The following is a 25,240-nucleotide window of genomic DNA, read 5'->3' as shown; positions in this document are numbered from 1 at the left end:
CCATTGAATCGCCGAGTCTGAAAGCACACGGCGACAGGGCTCTGTGCTTATTGGCTGCAAGGACTGGGGAAGGTGCATGTCAAGGCGAGTGCTGAGCAGCTGCACATGCACCCACACACTGTTCTTTTTGCATCGTCTGAAAACCCGCCGGTTCAATGAGTTTCTCCTCAAGCACATGAAAACTCACACCACAATGGACCCCAGAGAAAGGAAGTGTTGGCAGTGGCCAGGCACATACCGTGGTGGGAAACCAGTGGTGCCAGTACAGCGCGCAAGCAGGAGAGCGCATAGTGACAAAGCCAATAAATTTTACTTTTGGGCCTTGCTGTTATGCCATGCTTCCCTGTGCCTTGTGGTTTCATTTCCACTCTGAGGGGCCATTTGGGTGAACCCTGCTCCCTAATCTCTGCAGGGACTCCCCGTTTAAACCCACCAGCCACCGGCCTGTCCTTGGGCTGTGCATAAAAGCATGCAGAAAGGGAGAGCTACAGTTCTTCCTCCATAGGAAGGGAGGTAGAGGGAGGAGGGACCTCTTTTTTCCTACATTTTTACTAGTAACAGTGGGAGACTGGACACGTTGCTGACTGCCAGTCTCCTTTTCTGACTAAAACCATTAAAACACAGTTAATTGAAGAAGAAGAAAAAGTGGCAGGCAGAACTGAAGGAGTCCCCCAGGTCGGTCCTTCCATGCGGAATACTGATCTGGAAAGACTTGCCGGGGGAGGGGGTGTGTGTGTGCGGGCAAGACACATCCCTGCTACCGCCCAGTCATTTAATGCTGGGTGAACAGTTTTAGCCAGAGCAGCACAACAAGCCTAAAGGTTTGCTGGGGCAGATGAAATTCCTCCTGGTGCTCCCTGGCCTGCTCTCTTTGGGCACCTACGCGAAGGACAGCAACGGCAGAAGGCCGCTGGATGGGCATGCGCCAGCACCCCATGCCCTGGATCTCCCTTAATAATCGATTTTTCTTTCCAGTTTTCACCCTAATCTGCATAAAATGAGACTTGGCAGCAGTCGGGGACTCAGAGGCTGAGGGAGGCCCCCCCGTCCTCAAACCCACGTTTGTGTGCCCGTCTGTGTGGATGTTGCAGGGCTGGCCTCTCCTTGCATTGTGCATAAAAGCTCACAGAAAGGGCTGGTGATGCTGGTGCTGAGGGCACCATGCTGTCTGCTGCTCCCCTCCCCGGTGCAAAGCACACCTTTGATCACTTCAAGCCACTCAATGCCAAAGCCTCAACCCCATTGTCCAGGAAGTTTTTTGGGGGAAAATGCACGAATGTGTGCCATGCAAATCCCCTTCCCACCAACGGAGTTAACACTAATGGCTCAGTCTCTTCTCGCCTGTGGAGCCATTTGGTTGCATGACGAGTGCAGACAGAATTGCCATTAAGGAAATAAAGATGCTGCTGGATGGCCCCCACTTCCTGGCCTGCCTGCACAGTCTCTGCTCAATAAGTGCCAAAATGAAAGACACAAATTTTTCAGTGTGGGGAAGTCATTACAGCCTCATTTCCTGGACTTAGTTCAGCTTTCCAGAAGCTACTTTAATGAACCGAACCACCAAGTTCTGTGTGTAATTGCAGCTTGTTTTTCCTGCTATGTACACCCCTAATTCCTATGATAGGGAGTGTAAAAGGTCTTGGGATTGCTGCTGTGAAGTAAGTTTTGTGGTGAGTAAGCACTGAAGAGATCTCTGAAGCGAGGGGGTTGTAAAAGTAACAAAAAAGATTTATTTATGGACAGGTTGCTTTGCCAGAACATTTCCCTGCCGCACAAGCAGCCCTTTAAATTCCAGCTGGCCCATGGAGGGGAGATCCCCCCCCACAGGCCAGCTGAAGCTCAGAAAGGGCCGTTTCCCTGCCACACAAGCGGCAGGGAATGGGCCCTTTAAACTCCAGCTGGCCCATGAGGGGATCCCCTTCTGTGGGCCAGCTGAAGCACGGGAACCGGAAAGTCCTGCCTCCCTCCCCCTCCCATTGTCAGGCCTGGCTAGGGGATTCTCTCAGACTCTCCACTTCATCAAACATGGTTGTATGAGTTAAAGGTCTTTATTAGACAATATTCCCTATTAGTGTACGAGTACAGAGTAATTGCCTGGAACGCCAAAGCCAAGTCTTCCCCGAGAGGTCATACCTCCAGTCCCCTCCCCCCAGTCTAAACAAGAGTCAGTTGAAGTTGGCGCGAAAGTCCTGAAAGGGATGCGGAGCTGAAATTCCCAGGGTCTCTTCCCGGACACGCCGCTCCAGCTGCACTGATAACACCACTCGGCCCAAGCAAAGCAAGATACAGTGAAGGAGAAAAGCTACCCCACTACCTATCCCCCCCAGTAGAAATACATTTACAGGTAGGGCAGGCAGGCTGGCTTGCCTGCCTGACATCCATTGGGTGAAATAAGTGGGTGGGCAGGAAGTTTCTGTGTACTCCGAATCTTCACGGAGCACACCAGAACAGGGGAATAAGCGGTTTCCAAAGCGGCTTGCCACTTTGGAAATCGCTTATTTCCAATTCTTTTCCCCACTTTGGAAATTCCCCTAGTTATGGCTTCATATCAATATTCCCTCTAAACTGTGCAGTGTTATGAGCCAAAAATCTACATGAGCTGAAACAACAACCTGCATTAAAGTTTAGAGCGTACCTCTTTTTTAAAAAAAAAATGTATTTCAGTCTATAAACATACAAAATATACAAACATAAGCTACAAGCTACTTTAATTAGTATTGTTTCTTGCTTAGAAACAATAATGCAAGCAGTCATTCCTACATGGTTTCTAAATATCAAACTCAATTACTCTGCAGGTAGAGTTATTAATACTTCTCCTTCCCAACTGTTTGATATACAAACAGTATACTGTTTGATATACAAACAGTATACTGTTTGATATTAAAAAAAATCTTAGAACATGTGCTAGGATCTGCATCCCATCCTGGGCAAATGTTAGCCCTCTCTATTCCAACAAGATTGCAGCAGGTAGGCGGAGATATTTACAGTATAATCCTGTACAAAGTAACTCCAGTCTAAGCCCATTGATTTCTAGCCTCTGTAGAATCCAAAAACAAAACCCGTGTAATACATTTTGATTACAATCAAAACAAATTAACAATAAAATCCAGTTGTCCAAGACCATCTAGTCCCATTAGGTGAAAAGGTCAAAAAACCCAGAGTTTAGTTCTGTATAAAAATGGATATATGTTCATGCTGATTGCAAAAGGGTAGCTGTGTTAGTCCGTTGCTGCAAAATAAAGCAGACACCCAGTGGCACCTTAAAGACTAGCACATTTATCTCAAGATGAGCTTTTGTGAGTCAGTGCTGATTTCTTCAGATATGTATGGAAACCAACCTGAGAATCATTCTTACATTTTCTTTTTCCACATAATGAATCTGCACTTGAAAGACATAACAGAATTCATCCTTGATTTTAATCCCCGCCTCACCCAACCTGCCCCATAAGAAGGATTCTAAGTTTGATTTCCACATCTGTAGAAGTGAGCAGTGGCTCACAAAATCTCATAGTGAAATAAAAGTTAGTCTTTAAGGTGCCACTGGACTTTTGTTTTACATTTATGCTGACTGGCTTTCTTGTGGTTCAGGTGCGATTCTGACTCTGGATTTCTCAGCTCAGGCAGTTAGCCATTGCCCTGTACAAGCACCTGGAAATCCAACACCATTCAACATTTGGAACAATTGTACTTTAGACAATTACAAAACACATAAAAGCTGTCCAAATGGAGTATCTCTCTCATAGACTTCAATTCTTCTCCATGTCACAAAGAAAATGTGTCTCATCTACCCCTTTCATTTTAGACAGAAGCTCAGGAATAGCAAAGTCAGGGTGATGGAGGAAACATTTCCAGAATGTTTCTATCTATCATCATTAGGGTGCCCTCAAACTGGGCCCGTCAGCAGGTTGGGAAAATTGGGGGTTCCAACCTGGGTCTCCCAGGTCCTAGACTAACATTCTCGAGTGATCTAGCGCATCATGTCATAAATGGGTCAAGTGAATGCAGAATTCACCAGAGTGATCTATCTGCACCGTCCCGCCCTATGAGCGCCCTTTCCAGAGGCTGAACGCAGCCCCAGAGGATGTTCTGGCCCAATGTGCCCACCCAGTCAGCTGTCAGTTGTGGGGCCGTCAGACCATATGGGGCCTGTCAGCAGGATTTTTAAGCAGTTCCTTTGCCATTGGATAAAGGGGTTGATATGCCTTGGTGGGGGCACTTGAGCAGCTTGTGGGCAATTCCCCTCCAGTTCCCAATTCAAAGACAATTCTTAGGCAACAGCCACTTCACAGAACATGAAAGAGTGCTCTTGGTGTTTGGTGCCAGTTTGGTCTCGTGGTTAAGAGCGGTGGGACTCTAATCTGGAGTATGGGGTTTGATTCCCCACTCCTCCGCTTAAAGCCAGCTGGGGGACCTTGGCTCAGTCACGGCTCTCTCAGAGGTCTCTCAGCCCCACCCGCCTCACAGGGTGTTTATTGTTGTGGGGATAATAATAACATACTTTGTAAACCGCTCTGAGTGGGCATTAAATTGTCCTGAAAGGTGGTATATAAATCGAATGTTGTTGTTGTTTGTTGTTTGTTGTTGTTTTTAAAAAGAAAAAATATGCTTCAGTGGGAGTAATGTATCCTTCAAACAACTAAATACTTTTAAAAAAACCTTTATATTTGTTTGAAATATGTATGGCCTTTCTATTTACAAATGTTGAAGGCAGCTAATAAGCATGAAATCTAAGCAAATTAAACAAGCAAGGACTAAAACTCAGGAGAATAAAATTGTTTTAATAGGACCCTGAGCAAGTATCTCTGGAGGGTGTCTTCCATAAGTGGGCACCACCCCAAAGAAGGCCATGTCCATCTACCTAACTTCTGGGGAGAGAGGTATGGAGCAGAGCTTCCAAAGATGAATTTGGAGATCTGACGGATTCACACAGGAGCCTTCCCGTTATTCCGGTCCCTAGATGTAAAAGGCTTGATAGTCAAAACCAGCCCTTCGGCTCGTGCCTTGGGACCTTTCTGTGCTGGGGAGATGTTTTTTGGGCAGAATACTCCATTCAGAATTTTTGGGCAGAATACTAACGGGAGCTGCTGAGTCAGCTTTGAAGGTAGCTCTGCCTACAGCCATGTTGCGCTCATACGGGCTGGATGCTTTCAGTGCATGGAAGACAATGAGAAAGCTGTCTGGGACCAGGAGGGGTCGCAGCTGATCTGTAGCCCTATCCTGGTGGCCGCGAGGCCACTTGGCTGTCCAGTGATGACCCCAAGCTATCAAGTTCACCCTTTAGTGTGGAGTGAGGCTCATTTGGAACAAGTTGAGCACCTCTTCTCTGGTCAGTCAAACTGCCCAGGTTGGGAGGAGAATGTAAAATTCTACATTCACTTGACCCATTTATGATATGATGGGGGGGTGCTGAAGCTTGCAATGGGATGTTCCATCCTTTGGAGCACCTCCCCCCCCCAAACCCATAAGCACTGGACTTGCTGGTTTCCACTAATACTGGTGGACTCTGTCGTCCTCCACCCCTCACTCCTTTTAGTATTGCTTTTTCATAATTGATCTCTGCAGGCCCCCAAAAGGGAGCTCCAGAATGGGGTGATCCGAGGCTACCAGATTGGCTATCGGGAAAACAGTCCAGGAAGCAATGGACAATACAGTATTGTGGAGATGAAGGCGACTGGAGACAGCGAGGTCTACACCCTTGACAATCTGAAGAAATTTGCCCAGTATGGGGTGGTGGTGCAGGCATTCAATCGGGCGGGCACTGGCCCCTCGTCCAGCGAGATCAATGCCACCACACTGGAGGATGGTAAGTGGGCTACGAGGAGCAAGTGCTCGAAGGTCTCTTCTCCACTCCCAGTTTCTCCCTGATGGCCTAGAACAGGGGTGGGCAAATTGCGGCCCGCGGGCCACATGCGGCCCGCTACAGAGTTTTTTGTGGCCCGCCAAGACAGTCAGAAAAATCCGCCTTGAACCAAGATTTCCTTCCCGTGCGCGACCGAAGATTCGTCTCGTATTTTCCACTAGGACGGCTAGTGGATGTGCTTGCAACTATAGATGATATGAAATTAGCACAATAAATAAATTGAATAAAACTACCACTATTTTATTTAATTTATATTTATTGATTTTTATGATACAATTTATACCTTTTCTGAAATGCAAAGTTAACTAATGAATGCAATCATTTTAAAAGGTACGGCCCTCCGCTAACCTCCGCTCCCACAAAGTGGCCCCCGAGCCAAAACAATTGCCCACCCCTGGCCTAGAATGCCGGAGATGGGGGCGGGTGGCACAGGGCCTCTTCCTGCTGTGCCAGAGCCCCAGAGCAGATCACTGTTTGCTCATTCCCAAATGAGTTGATGCGGAAGGCCTACTATTATCAGAGGCGAGTTTCCTTGGACCTTTGCATTGCCTCCTTGTTTGTGACAATCCCTGTATTTTAGTCTTTATCGTGCCGAATGCTCTCTTCCCCTTCCCCCTCCCAACTCAGGAAGCTGAGGGTGGCTCCCAGTGCCTTATTCCCAGTTCCCAAGTCCTTACTTGGGAATAAAGCCACTCGTATTAATGCACCCCATCATCAGCTCTGGACCGCCGCAGAGCACCCCACCACACACACATTCCCGGGGCTGTGCTCTTCAGTGGCCCAAAGCAGAGCAGTCAGAGTTCGGCGGGGAGGCTTCTGCTGCAGTCCCCCAGCCCTGCCCGTGGGCTGTCCTGGCTACTTGCCCAGCCTCTGCCCCAGGCCTGAAGGTAGCAGCTGCGCGGGAGCCCTGGCTGAGCCCAGCTTGCCAGCGAAGCGCTCACTGCCTCTGCCCTTCTTTGGTTTTGTCCACCCCCCAAGTGCCTCCAGGTCCCCTGTGAAGGAAAGATCAGCACTGGAGTCATTTTAGAAACCAAAAAAGTTTCTCCCACTAATCTCTCAGCAGTTTTTCATACTTAATTAAGACCCTTGTTAGCCCGTCAGCGCATGAGCGTTTTCTGGCTACATTAGCACTCCTCCTGGGGTATTCAAGGGTCCCTGTTTTAACAATAGTATCTTTCCCATAATTATATTACCTTCATTTTGTTCAAATGGACTCTCTATTAGTTTATTGCACCCGGCCCCTAATTACACAGTGCTTACAGTTTTACACCTAAGTAATATGAAACAATAATCATTTTCAAAGTGGACCATTAGGATGATGTATCATCATTTAAATGCTCGTAAAAATTAGAGCTCTCTCTTTGGGGGCGGTGGGATCTCATTACCTTCATCCCAGTTGCTCACTTCGTCTCTCCTTCCCTTTCCTTCAAGCAATCCAACAGCTGGTTTCTCAGCAAGGGCGGGAGGGAGCAGGACATGGGGCCAATGCCCAAAGGACTTGGGCGCCAAGGTAGCAAGTGAATCAGTGGCCTGGAAGCCGAAAGGGAGGAGGATCCAGCCAGCCCGATGGCCTCTTGACTCCCTGCTGTGGAGCAATGGCTCAGGAGCAGCTGTGCAGAGAGAGGGAGGGAGAAGGGAACGGGCTGGGGCTGCGTGGCCTTTCCGAACAGAGGTCTTTTTTCTCAGTGCCTAGCCAGCCCCCAGAAAATGTGAGGGCCTTGTCTATCACCTCTGACGTGGCCGTGATCTCGTGGTCAGAGCCCCCGCGGAGCACCCTCAATGGCGTCTTGAAGGGCTACCGTGTCATCTTCTGGTCGCTCTACATGGATGGAGGTGAGTCATCAGAGGTGTTGATTCTTCCAGCATCGGTTTGCACTCCAGGAGTGATGCTGTCGGGTCTAATTGGCTCTTGAGGATGAGGAGGACTGTCTAATATTTGTGTTTCTGTGATGGGAATGTGGCATTCACCCAATGTTCACACAGCAGTATTTTGCCACGGGGGCAGTACAACTCGCCCCCTGCCTCTGGTGTGCTTGGCCTGGTATCAAGCACATCTGCTGCGCACTGCCTGTATGCTGTGGGCCACATCAGGCCTCTGCTGTATTATGGACACCTTATGAATTGTTCTCTTATTTTATCATTTTCATTTGGCTCCAGATTCTGAGTGCCCATCAAGTCAGGGTATTCTTGCAATCCCATCTGAGACAACGTCTTTCCTTGAAGGATTCTTGGCTGTGGTTGTTGCGGATTTTCCAGGCTGTGTCGCCGTGGTCTTGAGCACGGCGATACAGCCCGGAAGATCCACAACAACCATCGTTCTCCGGCCGTGAAAGCCTTCGACAATATATCGATTCTTGGCCACTTTGTGAAACTCTGCTTTGTTTCCTCCTGCAAAGTCACAAATACATTTTTAAAGACAGATGTGTGCAGGTGCTGAAAGGGGGAGCATCCATCTTTGAAAGAGCTCAGAAAATCTCTCAGTTTCCACAGCTGGGCTTCACCCCCCCCCTCTCTTCCCAGTCACACGGCTGGTGCTACAGGAGAGCTTCCACAGTTAAGTATCCATAGCAGAGCTTTATTGACACACACACCCATCCCCAGAGGGGCATGTTGTCTGGCGCCCTTTGGTAGAAGGCAGAAACTATGGCCTGTGCGACAGTGTCAGTGACCTAAAGAGCAAGGGAAGGAGGGTGCAGGTCTGCGGATTGGGAGCGGAGGCTTCTAGCCTCCCTTTTGGTGTGATTCCAAGGTCAAAGAGTGGTGGCTGCCCCCAGCTCCTGCACTTGAGAATTCTCAGCTGTCTCTGGAAAAGGAGGAAGAATTGGAGCTGTGCTTGTGTGAGCACGTGGGCCTGGGGAAACTCTGGAAGCATCCTCGCTTTCATGTGTGGCTAGCCGTAGAGGGACTTGCTCCCTTCTCCCTAAGCCAAGGCTTGGAGCAAGTCTCCAGCCCCCAGCCTCCAGTGGGAATGAAGAGGGGTTTTCCTTTGGTGAGGATGGCTGCCAGAGACCCCTGCTTCTGTGCACACGCTCGCAGGCTGCGTTTTAGGCTTGTCAGCGCTGGGCATGTGCTGTATGGCCCCACTCATGCTGGTTGGCCGGCCACAGTTCCCATGAGAGAACGTGGTGTGGGGCTGGAGGTGGCCTCCCCATCCTGCCCTGTCCTGACCATGCTGCTTTCCCCACAGAGTGGGGGGAGATGCAGAATATCACCACCACCCGGGAGCGAGTGGAGCTGCGCAGCATGGAGAAGTTCACCAACTACAGCGTACAAGTCCTGGCTTACACACAGGCTGGTGATGGTGTCCGCAGCAACGTGCTTCACATCCAGACCAAGGAAGACAGTGAGTGCCGGGGGGGGGGAGTGGAGCCAGCTGGAGCAAGGGGAGGAAAGCAAGGAGGGGCGAGGGGTGAGGAGACCAGCTGGAGGGTTTGTGGGCTGTCTGTTTCTTTTCCGTGGGGGCTGGGGTTGCCAACTCTCGCTCAGGAAATTCCTGGCGATGTTGGGGTGGAGCTTGGGAAGGGATGTGATGCAATAGAGTCTCCCCTGCAAAGCTGCCATTTCCTCTAGGGAAACCAATCTCTGTAGACTAGAGATCCGTTGTGACTCCAGGACAACTCCAGGCCCCAACAGCTGGAGCTTAGCAGCCCTGTTCGGAAGCTCTTGTGTGCAGGTGGTAGCTAGTGCAGGCCGCCCGAGCTGTTTGCTCCCCTTCCAGCCAGAGGGGGGCTTTTGTGTATTCTGGGGAGGGCCTGTGTGTGGTGTGGCCCGCCTTCTGCGCAGTTCTGAATCCAACTGAAATGAACCAGTTGTCAAGATGCTGTTTAATTAGAGTCCATTGTTGAGCAGCTTCCCCCCACCAATCCGAAACGTCATTGGCTGTAGAAGTAGGAGGGGGAAGCGCTTCAAACGGGAAGGGTTTGAAGTGGAAACCATAAACGACTTTAAAAGGAGTCTCCCCAGTAGATGCATGTACACTGTTATTATACGAGAATTCCGCGAGGGGAAGCAAATCGACCCAGTTGTCCTGTTGGAAGTTAATATAACAGCGGAGGAACTGTTCTAGTATTTGGTTAGTTTTTTCCGACTGCCCGTCGGTTTGTGGATAATGGCTTGAACTTAAACCTTGCTCAATACCCAGAATTTGCAAAAGCTCCCGCCAGAAGTTGGCAACGAATTGTCCGCCGCGATCCGAAATCACCTTTGATGGAAAAGAATGCAGTTTTACAATGTGCTTTAGAAAGATATCTGCTAGTTTTCTAGCTGAAGGTATAGTGGTGCAAGGTATAAAATGAGCTTGCTTGGAGAATAAATCCACTACAACTAAAATACAGTTGTGACCTTTGGAGGGGGGTAGGTCAGTAATAAAGTCCATGGATATCGTATCCCATGGTCTGCTTGGTGTTTCTAAAGGTTGCAATAGTCCTTGCTCATGGCTGCTCCACGTTGGACCTAATAAAACTGGGCCTGGATTGCTGACCTTGTTCCAGATCAAGAATATCCCAAGCACCATCTCAGTTTGGTGCCCTGGAGGCCCTTGTGCAGGGGCGGGGGGGAGGGCTCCCAGCATGATGGAGGTGCCGGAAGCCAGGGGAAAGTGCTGTGGAGGCTAGTGGCTAGCCCAGGCCACAACTCCGGGGAGGCCAGCTGCTGCAAGAGGGGCCCTTGACTTTTACTCATTATAGGCTGCTAAAGGTTTTGTGCTGGCTGGGTTGTTAGAGCTGGGATTTTGGGTTATGGTTAATTGTTAATAATTTTACCTTTTTATGATGTTGTAGTTTGTAAGGTACTTCAAGCAGGTTCTCTGGAGAAGCAGTGCATACATTCTCAAAATAAATAATTCTCGAGTGCCACTGTAGGCAGGGCAGCTGAAAAAATGTATGTAGTACTAAGAATAATTCCTTCCAGGGAAGCAAGAAAAATACTTTGTTTCTCCAGAAAAGCAAGAGAGAGAGATTGTATCTTTTTTTAATTTTAAAAAAATCCTTGAGTACCAGTCTTCCAGCATAACGACGACAATAACAACAATGGTTATTCCAGGAGCTTTAGGTGAAATTCCAAAAGGACTAACTAAACATCTAAGCAATATTAACAGACTGGATAACAACTGGGCAACTGCAAATGGCTGCAGTACTTGGAGCATGTCACATACTAAGACGTATGAACACTGACTAGGGTTGCCAGGGGCCTCAGGGGTCCAGGAGGCTGGGGGACAGCGGGGCACTTACCTCCTGTGTGCTTGCTATGCACGCACCAGCTCCTGCACTCTCCCTCCACAGAGGATTCATAGAGAGATAGCATCCTAGCGTTGGAAGGGTCCTTACAGAGACCATCTAGCCCAACCCCTTGCCCAGTGCAGGAACAGTCTCAGGCATCCCCAACAAGGATTCGTCCAGCCGCTCCTTGAAGACTGCCAATGAGGGGGAGCCCACCACATCCCTAGGCAGCCAATCCCACTGCTGGATTCCACTTTTAACGTGAAGAAGTTTTTCCTAATATCCATCCGGTACCTTCCCTCCTGTAGTTCAAACCCATTGTTTCGAGTCCTGTCCTCTGTTGCCCTAACCCTAACCCTTTCCCTCCTCTAAGCCTTTTAAATACCTAGAGAGAGCAATCGTGTCTCCCCTCAGCCTCCTCGTCTCCAAACTGAACATTCCCAGGTCCCTCGGCCTTTCCTCCCAGGGCTGGGTCTCCAGGCCCCTGGTCATCCTGGTTGCTCTCCTCTGCACCTGTTCCAATTTGTCCACATCCTTTTTGAAGTGAGGCCTCCAGAACTGCCCACAGTTCTCCAGGTGGGGCCTGACCCATGCGGTATGTAGTGGGATAATGACATCCTGTGATTTGCATGTTATGCCTTTGTTGGTGCGCCCCAAGACCGTGTTTGCCTTTTTTTGCTGCTGTATCACACTGACTGCTCATATTTAGCTTCCCATCCAACCATATCCCAAAATCTTGTTCACATACACTGCTGCGCAGAAGTGTACCCCTCATCCAGTATGCATGCTTTGCATTTTTGTTACCCAGGTAGAGAGCCTGGCACTTATCCACGTTAAATCGAATCTTATTCAAATCTGCCCCCTTTTCCAGTGTGTTCAGAACCTGTTGAATTCTAATTGTATCATTGAGGGTGTTCACGAATAACAACAACAACAAGAACAACAACATTCAATTTATATACTGGCTTTAGTTCCCAGGATTGTCCTTTTGGTGTTGTGGTTAAGAACAGCGGGACTCTAATCTGGAGAGCCAGGTTTGATTCCCCACTCCTCCGCTTGAAGCCACCTGGCTGGCCTTGGGTCAGTCACAGTTTCTAGGAGATCTCTCAGCCCCACCCACCTCACCGGGCAGTTGTCCTGAGGATAATAACAACACACTTTGTAAACTGCTCTGAGTGGGCATTAACTTGTCCTGAAGGGCGGGATATAAACCAAATGTTGTTGTTGTTGTTGTTGTTGTTGTTTCTTGAAGAATCCTGGTGTGGCTGACTGAGACTGGCCCCCTTGGGGGCAGTTTTCACCCTGAGCACCTGCAAGCAGGGATCAAAGGGGAAACTGCCTCCCAAGGGGTGGTTTTCAGTCAACGCTTACCCAGATTCCTCTGCGAAGGGGAAGTACGTGCCTGCGCGTCTCCTCACTTCCATTCCCCTTCCCTCCCATGGCCAGGTGAGCAGGGCTGGAGGAGGACGGGTGGGGGCAGGGGATCCCCACCCCAGGAGGGGGGATGGGAAACCTAGTTTCTTGGATGGAGTCCAAGTCGGAGAAGGACCAAAAAATTCCAGGCCATACATTTGGTGGACTGTGATAACATCTCATAATTTTTTTAATTAATCCTTTTTATTTTATTAATAATATTAAAAGCTCAATAAAAGGGCAGAAAAAAGAAAAAGAAAGAAAAGAACAAAAATTAAAGGAAAAACAGAGAACAATAATACATATTTCATTTTCTATTTTCCTCTACAACACCTATCATATCTTTACACACATTATACTTGTAGTTTTAATACCTCTAAAATTTACCTTTCCAATACTGCCTTCTTCTATTTATTTTTCCCAAGTTTATCTTCTTAGAAATCAAATCCACAAATCATCAATTCATTTTTTCTTCTCTCACGCAGAAGGTCAATAAGGGGTTTCCAATTAACCATAAAAATAGACAGTGTTTTATCTCTGATCAGAGCAGTAAGTTTAGCCATCTCTGCTAACTCCATCAAATGTGGCCTGGCATCATGGGTCCAAACCCTCCCCCACTCCAGCCCCCCCCCAGCATAGAGTGGTTGAGTAGCTTCTTTGCCACCCCCCCCCCTTCTTGCTGTATTCAGCCCCGGCCCCTGGCTCTCATTTAAAATTTAAATCTGTCTCATTTAGGCCGAGTTACGAGGCTAAAGCGCCTGCTTCTGCCAGAACAAATTGTGTCACTGTTTTTCGCCTGCCTCTCTCTCCTCAGCCCCCCCCCCAGCTCTCAGGGGCCTTCCGGGGTCTCTGCACACAACAGCTACGCTGGGGCGGGGAAGAAGCGGCAAGGCTTTGGGCCTGTGAGCCAGGAGCAGAGTCCCGGGTGGAGAGCAGGCAGGCCTGGGGGCCCAGGGAAGGCGGCTTGCTGCGGGTCCTTAGTCTGCCAGAGTGGCCAAAGACCGTGTTACCTCTTGGAGGAGAAAGAAGGGCATGCCCCCTTTGTGGGATGTGTGCCAGTGGCATTCTCCTGTTGTGGCCCTGCCAGTCTCTCTGGCTGTGGGCACGTGTTATGGGGAGCTCTGGACACGACGGCACCAAGCACCACAGGTATACGTGGCGTGTTCCTGCTCATTTCCGTCTTCTGTGAGGCGTGTCTTGGTTAGGCTAGAGTGCTGCCTGCTTGGGGTTTCAGGCCCTGCCCTCCTGCTGGACCCAGAAATCTCAGGCTTGCAAAATGAACCCAGTAGAGAAGCCCAAGATAGAGATGGGGAGCATAAACCCAACATGAATCTGAGCGGCAGGGCTGTACCCCCCCCCCCCTCTAATTCTTACAATGCCTTCTCATTTTTTTGGAATGGACTGGAAACCCCCGTTCCCCTCTGAGCACGCTGTGGCTACACAAACCTCAGGACTGCAGGGAGGCTTCAGCAGACGTGGCCTCTTGTTGCAACTCCTGCTCCCTCCTTTCTGAAGCAGCCGCCTCACCTCTGGGTTTTCCACTGGCTGATCAAGTGTGTTTCTGCTGGGCCTTGCTGCAGAGCCAGCCTTCGATGGCTGGCGGCCACGACGGGGCAGGAACTGTTTGGACAAGCATCTGTTTGGTGGATGATTGGGGAGGTTCCGCATGCTTCAGTCCAGGCACAGAAACCCAAATGGGAGGGCAGCTGGCCCAGCTGGCCCCCTTCAGCCTTGTGGGTGTGTGTGTGTGGGGGGGGGGGGTCACTCTGCCCCATGAGTCTAGATTGGTCCAGGGAAGCAGTGAAGACACCTTTGGAGCATTGAAGGCTAGCCCAGACCATCAGAGGTGGTGAGTGTGTGCGTGCGTGCATTACACACACATGTGCTTCTGTTCGCCATATTCTGAAGTCTGCCATGGGGGTGTGTTGTAATGAATTCAGGGTCCTCCTGACCCTCTTGGGCCATCTTAGCTCTTGTGTGCATGACGTGGCTAGACAGTGCTCTGCAGCTGGTATGGCTTCTGTTGTACACTCAGGTCAAAGAACTTCATGGTTGTCCTGTGGATGTCATGGCAGCCTGTTTTGGGGATGCCGGTATTTCCATCTGCTCTGTGTGTGTGTGGTGTGTGTGTGTGAGAGGGAGGGAGAGAGAGAGAGAGAGCGAGAGCGAGAGAGAGAGAGAGACTGGATTCGTTGGCTGCTCAATAGCAGGTGCCCCCTCGCTCCATAAGCCAGTGTGCTGATGTTTCTGTGGTCAGAGGAACCCCCCCCCCCCAGAAAAAGGGAGACACTCCCCGGTTTGCCTCAGCGACTCTCCTTTTTACTTGCTGGGGAGGCAACCCCACTTTGGACACCGCTCTCTCACTGACCTTTCAAGTACAAACTGTGACTCGCATTACATCTGCACAGCGTTGACTGACAGATTAACAACAACAACAACATTCAATTGATATACCACCCTTCAGGACAACTTAGTGCCACACCCAGAGCCGTTTACAAAGTGTGGTCACCCAGTTGGCTTCAAGCGGAGGGGGGGAGGATCAAACCCAGCCCTCCAGATTAAAGTCCCACGCTCTTAACCACTACACCAAAAGGTTGATCATGGGAACTAAAAGCAGTATATAAATTGAATGTTGTTGTTGTTGTTGTTGTTAATAGCAAACACCCTCGAAGATACTATTCGAGTTTAATATTTGTGGCCTTCCCTTTGTTCCTCAGCGGTGGCTGACCCTTCCCCCCCGTGCCAGGCCCATCGCCTGCAGCCTTCTCTCCCCTGCCCACACACAGTGCCCGGAGCTTTGGCTGAAATGCACACATGCCTGCCCAGCCTCCTTTGGCATGCATTACCGCTCTCCCCGGCGGGCGTCTCAAAGCGTGCCTTCTCCTTTGGCTGGGGATGTGGCTGTTGTACTCCAGTTCCAGAACTTCTAGTCTTGTGGCAACATCAGATGCCAAGAACGAGGATTCTTCAGCGGCACGAAGAGTAAGCTGTGCAGGCAGGATTTGGGGTTGAGACATTAAAAGCCTTGATGCCTGCGTTTGCACATGCTTCAGAGAGAGCCAGGGTCAGTCCTTTGGAATCCAGTGCAAATTTGCCTGGGCAACTTTTGAAAATTTAGATAAGAGAGGGGGTAGAGGCTGCTCCCCAGCTCACCCCCCCCCCCTCCCACGAGAAGGTGTGCTAATAATGCCGAATTGTAAGGGTTTTCCAAGAAAAGAGATCTCCTCCAGCATGCTTTGTTTGGCCTGCAAGTCCTAATGAGTTTGCAGAATGGCTCTGAGGACTCTCCGTAGCCCCCTTGCCATGGGAACCGTGTCCTTTCTGGAGTAATTTCCTGCCCTGTTTTCTCTCAACTCTAGTTCCTGGGCCCCCCGCTGGAATCAAAGCCGTCCCTTCCTCCGCCAGCAGCGTGGTGGTGTCTTGGCTGCCACCCACCAAACCCAATGGAGTCATCAGAAAGTACACCATTTTCTGTTCCAGCCCTGGCTCTGGTCAACCGGTGAGTAGGCTGCCATGGGGTTGGGGGATGTGGGGCATTCCCTTTGCCTTATTCAGCGACCTCTGCTACCCTCCTCTTGGTGGCTCCAGGTGAGTTTATGATAGAAGAAACGAACTGCATCCTTCTCTCGAAAACAAACACATTCTGAAATCCCGCCCTAAAGTCACTTCAGGTGTAGCCTTGCCTATCATCCAAGCTGCTACTTCAAATGAAAAGCTCTCAGGAGGTGTCCTCAAAGCTCCTGGTCCCAAAGAGCATGAAATTCCACCACTGGCCCTGGCTCAGGCCTCAGCCGCATGGCCCAACAATGTGAGCTTGGGAGGAGGGAGGGAGGGGCCCAGGAAGAGGCGTGTTCGGCCCTGGATGGTCGGAGTGACTTCCATGAACAAAGGCATTGGCCCTGGCGGCTTCCTTTGGGTTCAGCTGCTGTAGCTCTCTCCCGGTTGTCATTTTGGGGCGAGCAGTGGTGTGGGATTCCCCAGGAGTGCTGCTGATTCATTGTTGTACAGAGCAAAACTTTCTGAATTCCTGTCCTCCCAGTAATACTCTCATGTTGAGAGTATTCTTGTGCCCTGACATATCCATTTGAGGCGGTTTTCCCTCTTTGGAATTACCTGGTCTGGGACCATTGCCTGTTTGGAAGAGGATGAATTGTTTCCAAAGCCTCTGTCAGATATTCCTGCCCTGGCGGGGGTGTGGGGATAAGAGACTCCGACTGCCTAGAGGGCTGGTCCGATGCCAGGCACTTTGTCGATATTTTCACCCTCCTGCCAAAGAGCCTTTTCCGCAATTGGCCTCACAGCCCCTCCCCCAGTGAAGGGGACTAAAATACTAACTAAGCTGGTCTCTCCCCCTCCCCCCTTTCTCTGCCTAGGAGAAGGCCAGATCCTACCTTCTCTGGCCATGCTCCAGACCCAGCCAACAGCCCTTGGTGTTTCCCAGTGATTTTATTTGATGTCTTTGGTTGTGTACCATTTTGAAATTTCCTGAACAGTAGATAAAGCAGTAATTGAAGACATTAGATGTGTGGATGCTGTCTGTGGCTGTCTCAAGAGAAAAGGGAAGGACATTTATTATTATTGTTATTGTTATTATTATATTAGAAAGTTATTGCCCCCCCCCCCCAAAGACTCTTGATCCTGGGCCGTGGACGCATCCTGTCCTGGCCTGGAGAGGGAGAGAGAAGGTGGACGAGAGGCAGGCTCAGCTTCATTTCAGTGGCTGAGCCCACGGTTTCCCGGGCAACATAATCCTTTCATCAAAGCAGCTGGTAAAACCACTGGGATCTGATATTGTTTTCTTGGCATCTTGTCAAAGCTGTCATTTGGCTTGAAAATTATGTATGCAATGTAATATTTATGCTTGCATATTTAAATTTGGGGTATATTTAAATTTTATGTACGCAAGACAGGCATACGCATTGTTATTATGAATGTATCAACCAAACCCCACTGGAACAAGACTTTTGACACATGGTGTGCACATAGTAGTATCTATTCCTGCAGGTGAATGAGTGCGTAAAAATTCTTCCGCATTCTGAGATCCAAAATTTACACAGAAGAGGGGACTGGAGGCATCTGTGCAGCCTTCTTTATCATGGAATGGATGACTGCTCCTTCTCTCCCTGTGATGTTGACCGTGGCCAATAGGGGCGCTGTATGGTCTTTCCCAAACTTGATACCAGAGATGGTTTATTAGAGATTGTGTGCATGTATTAAAGTGCCATCAAGTCACAGCTGACTTATGGCGACCCCTGCTAGGGCTTTCAAGGCAAGAGAGCAACAGAGGTGGTTTGCCATTGCCTGCCCTCTGCGTAACAACACTGGACTTCCTTGATGGTCTCTCATCCAAGAACTAACCAGGACTGACCCTGCTGAGCATCTGCTGAGAAAAGGCCAGCCTGGGCCGTCCAGAGCAGAGAGAGAGATGAGCCCCAAGGACATTCTGGCTGGTTCTGGTTCAGCTGGCGCTGCTCAAGAGGGCCAAGAGCCCTTTGCCTCGTGCCTCTGGCCCAACCCTGCACAATCCAAGTCTGATTCAGCTGGCTGAGATCCCCCAATTTTCTCCCGATAGAAACTAACCAGAGACCTTCTGCGGCAAGGACGGGGGCTGCCGTTGCGCTGTGTCTCCTTCCCAGGGGCCTGGGGCATATAATGAATCACTGTTATGCATCTGACCCAGGCTTTTGTGTGTGCACTTGTGTGAATGTTCTCTCTCTCCCCCTCTCCCCACTACAAGCCCTTGTACAGCACCCCCAATCTCCTTGCACTTCCTCGAAGGAGCTCTCACCTGTTAGGTCTTTGCCATGTGGACACCCCAGTGCAAACAGTGACTGATACGCACGCAGTTCGGGTTGCGTACATTCAGCAGATTGGTAGCCCTGTCGCCTTGTTTTGGAGAGGAAACCCCCGAGCAGCACAACCACCTCGGCTAGTTTCTCCAGCAGCTCCTCTGGGTGTGTGCTCTGAAGAGTCCTGGAGTGGCTGCAGCTGTGATCTTGCGCCGTTCTGTGCATTGGCTGCCCTGCTGAAAAAGGGAACTTCACTTCTCGCCATGAAGAGGCCTATAGTTTGGGAGGGAAAGCCTCCTTTGAAGAATGCAAAGCTCCCTCACCTGGCGTGTGGGATGGTAGTCTTTTAAATCTAGAAATCACGAATGCTTTGGAAGCGCATTGCAGGAGTCAGCAGTGGGGGGAGAACCCCCATGTTGCAAGGGGACATTCAGTCACTGTTGAAAGGGCAGAAAAAAATTTCTCCTGGTTGGCGGCAACCTTAGTTGCAGCCATGCCCCTGAAGGCGCTCTGGCTGTGCCACCGTTCCCTCTCTTGCCTGGAAGCAATGTCTGGTTTTTTTACATGAACCGTGAAGTCTGAGAGGGCTGTGGTCAGCTGCTGTAGGGTGCTGCTGCTGCTGCTGCTGCCACTGCTCGCCTGGGCCCAAGAGCCTCAGCAAAAGCATCCAGGTACAGCGATCACACCCTGAGGCTGGGACTTGGAGGCCTGGGGTGGGGTGGGAGCTGCTGTTGGTCTCCCATTCCCCCAAGGTACATGGCCCAGGTAGATTATTGGCAGATCCAGCTGTAGACCTTTTGGGACTGGGGTGGGGGTACATCAGGGGAAGAAGAGGATGCATCAACCTATTTCTTCTTCAGAACAGCAGGCTCAGACAGCACTCCCAAATTCTTAACTGGGCAGCCAGATAACTATACCCTTTAAAATTATACTTTTGACGGCTCTGCCCTCCAGAACTCCGGCCTTGCTAACCCATATCACTCACATCCTCTCTGGATTCGTCTTCAGTGTGTTCTCCTTGAACCACTGGACTGTGGTTGGCAGACCCTGGATTACAGTTGAGACCGCAGCCTCGGGTGACTTGGAGAGAGACGTATGGTTGGGGGTCATCAGCACAATGGTGGCGCCTGACTTCAGAACTCCCCCAGAGGTTTTGCATCAGTCTTATGAAGCATCTGAGGCAATACAGGACTCTGTGGTGCTCTGCAGGAAAGAGGCTTTCTTGTTATGAATATGATACCACAAAGTGCTGCAGAGACCAGGGTCTAAATTGCAAGCATTGAAGTAACTGTAGCAAAACATCCCATTTATTAGGGCCGGGAAAATTGCTTTATAGTAATCTAGCCGTGCAGTTTGACTGAGTTCTGAGCAGATCTTCTGCAGAGAAAGACCAGCCGTTCACAGCTTCTTTGGAAAACGTGAGATTTCAGTCTCACGTTCGGCTATGCTGAATGTAATATGATAATTACTGCACATACTTGTGTTTACTGTAACTTTTGAACAGTGCTACTCTAACTGCTGCATCACACTGAAAAAGCAGAATCTTTCCCATCCCTAAATAGTGAGGAAAATGTGCTAAGCTAAGATTTTTACTCCCCAAACTCAAAACCCAGCTCCAGTTTCTTGCAAACTGCAAAATCTATCATGGAAAAGACACTTCATGAAAGCTTACAAGTCCTTTGGTTTGTTGAATCCAAGCTATTCATAGAAAAGTTTGGATGAGGGAGCTGAAAAATGTTAATAAATGTAAAACTGTACTCATGTCAAAGTCATGCCATGTTTTCAAATTATCACTTCCGCCTTAAAAAAAGATGGTGGTGCTTCTTCCCTGCAGCATGGGGGGGGGGGCAGGGGGGGCGGGGCGGATGCAGCTTCGGCCTTCCGCCCCCCCCCCCATTCCTCCCGTGAGCAGCCTGCCCTCCGGCCTTCCTTCCTAGGCACCCAGCGAATACGAAACAAGCCCTGAGCAGCTGTACTATCGTATTGCACACCTGAACCGTGGGCAGCAGTACCTACTGTGGGTTGCTGCTGTCACCTCAGCAGGGCGTGGCAACATCAGCGAGAAGGTTACCATTGAGCCTGCTGGAAAAGGTTTGGCACAGAAGGCAGAGAGCTCAGGGCTGGGCTGGGCCACAAAGGACTGCGGACCCTTCCTTATCTCTCCTCTCTCCGCTTGCAGCTCCTGCCAAGATAATTTCATTTGGAGGCACAGTCACTACTCCGTGGATGAAAGACGTGCGCCTGCCCTGCAATTCAGTGGGGGAGCCTGCCCCAGCTGTGAAATGGACCAAGGACAGGTAAGCGTGCTTCCAGAGGAGGATAGGGGCAAGGTCCTGAGAAGAGCTTTGTCCGTGGCGCAGCCAGGCTACTCCTGAAGACCACGGGCGAGGTGATACCGGGCTGAGGCCAGACCCTCTCTCAGGCGCAGCGATGCTTCCCCTTCCTTTGCAGTGAGGATTCTGCCATTCCAGTGACTGTGGATGGGCATCGGCAAATCCAGGCCAATGGCACACTGGTTCTGCGCTCGGTGAAGGCTGAAGATTCTGGCTATTACACCTGCACGGCCACCAACACGTGGGGCTTTGACACCATCATTGTCAACTTGCTGGTGCAAGGTGAGGTGCCATGAAGGAGCTTGCTCTGCTTCTGGTCTTGAGGGCTTGGCCCCTCGGCAGCCGCTGCCTTCCTCCTCTTGGCTGCCCTCAGAAAGGGCTGCTGAACTCAAGGCCAGCCGGAGTCAGTGGGCAGGGCAAGGGGGACGGTGCTGTGCCGCTGTCCTTTCCCTTGGCTTCCAGCTGGAGTAGAGATTTCCCCTTTGCTCTTTCTACTGTTGGTCGCTGATTTTGCCAGGGCAGCCATCTCCTCTTTTCTTCACTGCCCACATTCTGTGGGTCAGCCCACTGCTGAACACTTCTTAAGCCTCATTTTGGCCCTCTAAAGCAGGCCAGGGGTGGGAGGTGCTACCCTACAGGGCCAAGTATCGCCACTCTTATATGGCAACTGCACGTTTCCTATGGAATGTTAACAACTCACTTTATTTCTGGGCTGAGAGCTGCAGTGGAACACCTTGGATGCCGCCCTTCTTCTTTTCCCATCTCCTCCTTTTAGCATTCACTCAGCCCCCTTTTCAACCACCACATCAACACTGAAGGCTATGAAAGCCCAGGATGCTACTGAGGGGCACACCCCCGGAACCCAAAAAATCACAATAAATATGTTTAAACACTATTTAGTGAATCGTTATCAAAATGTGCTATACAAATCACACTACATACTTCATATACATATTGGAATATGTATATGAAGTATTGCATGTAGTGTGATTTGTATAGCACATTTTGATAACGATTCACTAGTGTTTAAACATATTTATTGTGATTTTTGGGTTCCGGGGGTGTGCCCCTCAGTAGCGTCCAGTGTATTTGGAACCCCTCCTGTATTGGTAATTGTATGAAAGCCCAGGGCCTGCCTTCTTCAGTATTAATCTTCGATGGATAACTCTTCAGTTTTAATGTGCAGTGGATAACTGTGTCATACACGGATAGGGCCCTGCAGGTGCCATAACTTCGCAGAAGTCTCTGGTTGTGCAGGTTAATATACCCATGTTAACACTGGTCAATCCCACCCCCCTTTGTCCTGGAATGTGGCTATTTCTAAGGTTTATGGGCAAGTATTTCTTGTCTTTTGGTAACATGTATGTTATTATGCTGGAGACTATAATGTCTGGAACTCTGTGCTTCAATAAATGAAATAAAATGCTCAACATGAATTTGGAAGTGCAAGGCCACACCTGACTCACACAGCACCTGTTTCTGTCCAGTCCCTCCAGACCAGCCCCGGCTGACCGTATCGAAAACTTCAGCATCCTCCATCACCTTGGCATGGATCCCTGGAGACAATGGCGGCAGCTCCATCCGAGGTAAGGGCAGCCGTTGTTCGAGGGCGAGGGTCAGCCTGTCTAGGGTACAGCCTGTCCCCTCACCTGTGTGCCCAGCCCAGGCACAGCTGAGGAACACCCCTGCGATGGTGGGCTCCACCTTGAGCTTCCTAAAAGCCGGCAGAATCTCAGGAAGAGCAAAACAGGGTTCTCCTCCATCCTGCCAGCCAAGCTGGAATCCTTCCTCGGGATTATGCAGCCAGCCAGTGCCCCCCCCCACCCACCCACCAGCTTTTTCCTTGCCTTACTTCCTGGTTGGCAGACACCCCCCCCCCCCACTCCAGTAACATTGTAGAGTCACCTCATTCCCTCCCCTGTGCCAATCCTTATGTGGCCCGAGTGAAAGAGGACGGTCCTCACCAGAAGGAGAAGTAGCCACTCTCTGGCCACCCACTCGCTTTATGGGATCACAGCTAGCGGGGAGGTGGAATGTCCCAGCACTTCCAATATTTCTCTTGCTCAGCACAGAATCGTTTTGAGAGAAAGAAAAGCTGACCATCGACAACATTCATTGGAGGGAGGGGTGTGTGTATGTGTAATGGGAGTGGGAGGGAGTGGGCTGAGAGGTCTTGGGGGGGGTGACAGACACACTTCTGCCCCTTCACCAACTTTCCCTCCCCTCCTGTCTGTTCCTGTTTAGTCCTAGAACAGACTGGGTATGGTAACCACTACCACCTTCCACATTAATTAGGGAAGCTATTAACCTGGACGAAGCCAGAGGTCTTCTCCCACCCCCCACCCTGTTTTTTTCTAGCAACGTGGCTTTGATTGTAGGGACAAAACTGCATCACATGTGGATCTGAGACATGTCAACACCTTGGCAGAATTTTTAAAACTTTTATTAAATGACTTCATTCAAAACAAAAAACAAAACGTGCAGTTGTGGCAACTGGCATAGAAGATAATTGTTCAAAAGTGATAAAAAGCTTGCCCCCAAATGAGGGTCGCAGTGACTGGAAATTTGCCTAAAAATCAGTGCAAAGTGGTGGGAAGTTATACAGAGACACAGGAGTGCAGAACTGTGGATTTGCTTGCACAGGCAGCGTGGTGGAGCAGTATCTGTTCCAATGGACATGAAACTCTGCATGCTCTTAGCAAAAATGAAAGCAATGCATTTGGCCAAGCCCAAACAGGTGAAGGAACCAGGCAAGGAGATTTAAAGAGAGGCCCCTAGTGTGGTTAAGTAAACTCATTTCCCTAGCATGAACACAGGTGCTCCTGTATCCTGCCTGCAGGTGCGATTGAGGCGTCCCCCCCCCCCCCGCATCCTGTCCACAGCAGCCATGGCTCCTGAATGAGTCGAGGAAGTTCACACCTGAATTCCTTTGTCTGGGACATGGTAGATTTTGGCAAGTACCCCATCCCTTATCCGTGGTTGGGGGCCTCTTTCTGCCTAGGTGCGCAAGGGGTCCAATCTCTGGAATGGCTCTTACTTGGAATGGTGGAAACCGGAAGAGGAGGGAGAGAAAAATTGCCATTGGCCTTAGGGCTATGGATTCTGACTCCGCTGAGAAAAGCCAAGCAAGAGGCCCTGAGGGTCTGGGGAGATTGCTCAGTGGAGTAGACGGTTTCAGAAGTGGGGAAACTGGGGGAAAAGAGAGGCGAGACAGCATAATGGATTCCATGGGCTGCAGGAGACCATGAGATTTCTTAAAGTCCTCGGCGGATGTACTGAAGGGATGGGGGTGGGTGGGAACATATCTGAGCACCTGAAACTGTCTTCGACTGGATCAGGCCCTGGGTCCATCAAGGTCAGTGTTGCCGACTCTGGCTGGTAGTGGCTCTCCAGGGGGGTCTTTTACACCCCCTGCTCTCTCGAGCCTCTGACCCGGAGCTGACCCTGGGACCTCCTTCTGGGTGACAGCAGGCGCTTGGCCCCTGAGCAATGGCCCCTCCCCAGTTTCCATGCCTGGCCTCTGGGCCCAGGTTTGTCCGTCCTGCGAGGATCAGGGGTGTGCCTTGCTTTGTGCTGCGGGTGGTCAGTGGAGCCCGTGCCTTCCTGTGATGAGGGCTCTGACCAGGACTGCCTGGGGGGTGGGGGGGTGGGGGAGTTCCCTGGTGTCCTGTCTCTCTCCTCTCCTCTCCCGAGTGCTCCACAGCCAGGGGATGGGGCTGTCACCTTGCAATTCATTAAAAGCATGGCAGTCATTCCATGCTCCTCTGGCGAGTCACTCCAGCGGCTTCTTTAGTTCCCTTGTAATGGGAGTCGAATCGTGCAGAGTCTCCTGTCACCCAAACCAGAAGCTCGATAGCTGTGCGGGGAGCAGGCAGGCGGAGCGCCGTACTGCTAATGGGGGCTCAGCTTCTGCCTTTGGAGGGCAAACGATGCCATCTCCTGGAGAGAAGTGAGTGTTGCCAGGAGACCGTCTGTACAGATGGCAAAGGAACGAGTTGGGGAGGGGGGGCTGACCCCCCAGAGCTGGAACAGCATATCTCATCAGCATCAGCATCAGCCTCTGGGATGCTTATCAAGGGAAACTCAGAGCAGCGCAAAGGCAGGCCATCTGAACCGTCCGGCACCAACACAGTGCCTCTTCCTCAGCGGTGCATCTTCTCCATCCCACCCACCACCTGACCCTTGCTTCCTCCGTGAACACGTGTGGAACAAAACTAAAGTGGAACTCTGGGCAGTTGTACCAGATACTCCTGCGAGGAGCTTCCCCTGAAAAGGCCTGGGCTGCAATCTGGCACCTTCTTCCTGGGGAGAAACGCCTCCCTCCAGACCTGAGGAGCCAGGCCAGCCACGTAGGAGCACACCTTGTGTCTGGAGCCACCCAGCTGGGCCCTGAGGTGCCTGGTTGGCCATGCTGTGCCAACCAGTGATGGAGGGCAGCTGTTTTAGGCTGGGTGGCTGTTGGCAAGTGAGGAAAGACAGGCCTGCCTCCCAAGACCTTGGAGAGAGAAACATTCTTAACCTGGAGAGGCTGCAACTCACAGAGGCAGTGTTTGGGAGCTGCACATGACGGACGAGTGGCGTTCTATCCCTGCTGCCCTTGTGCTTGAGTCATAGCAGGACGTTTCAGGG

At 50.5% G+C, this 25,240-nt stretch overlaps 1 protein-coding gene across 1 annotated transcript in view; it reads left to right on the top strand.

Moving 5' to 3' along the window:
• The window catches only part of DSCAML1 (DS cell adhesion molecule like 1), a 230,128-nt gene that overhangs the window by 179,599 nt on the left and 25,289 nt on the right, over positions 1-25,240 (top strand). Inside the window, exons 15-22 of the mRNA XM_054998622.1 lie at positions 5,563-5,803; positions 7,547-7,693; positions 9,048-9,203; positions 15,849-15,988; positions 20,216-20,369; positions 20,458-20,575; positions 20,730-20,893; positions 22,099-22,197. Coding sequence (XP_054854597.1) covers positions 5,563-5,803; positions 7,547-7,693; positions 9,048-9,203; positions 15,849-15,988; positions 20,216-20,369; positions 20,458-20,575; positions 20,730-20,893; positions 22,099-22,197 — 1,219 coding nt within the window. The remainder of the gene's footprint in view (positions 1-5,562; positions 5,804-7,546; positions 7,694-9,047; positions 9,204-15,848; positions 15,989-20,215; positions 20,370-20,457; positions 20,576-20,729; positions 20,894-22,098; positions 22,198-25,240) is intronic.

The sequence above is a fragment of the Eublepharis macularius genome, chromosome 14 (assembly GCF_028583425.1).
Source record: "Eublepharis macularius isolate TG4126 chromosome 14, MPM_Emac_v1.0, whole genome shotgun sequence".
NCBI lineage: Eukaryota > Metazoa > Chordata > Lepidosauria > Squamata > Eublepharidae > Eublepharis > Eublepharis macularius.
This window is presented reverse-complemented; position numbering and strand designations above follow the sequence as displayed.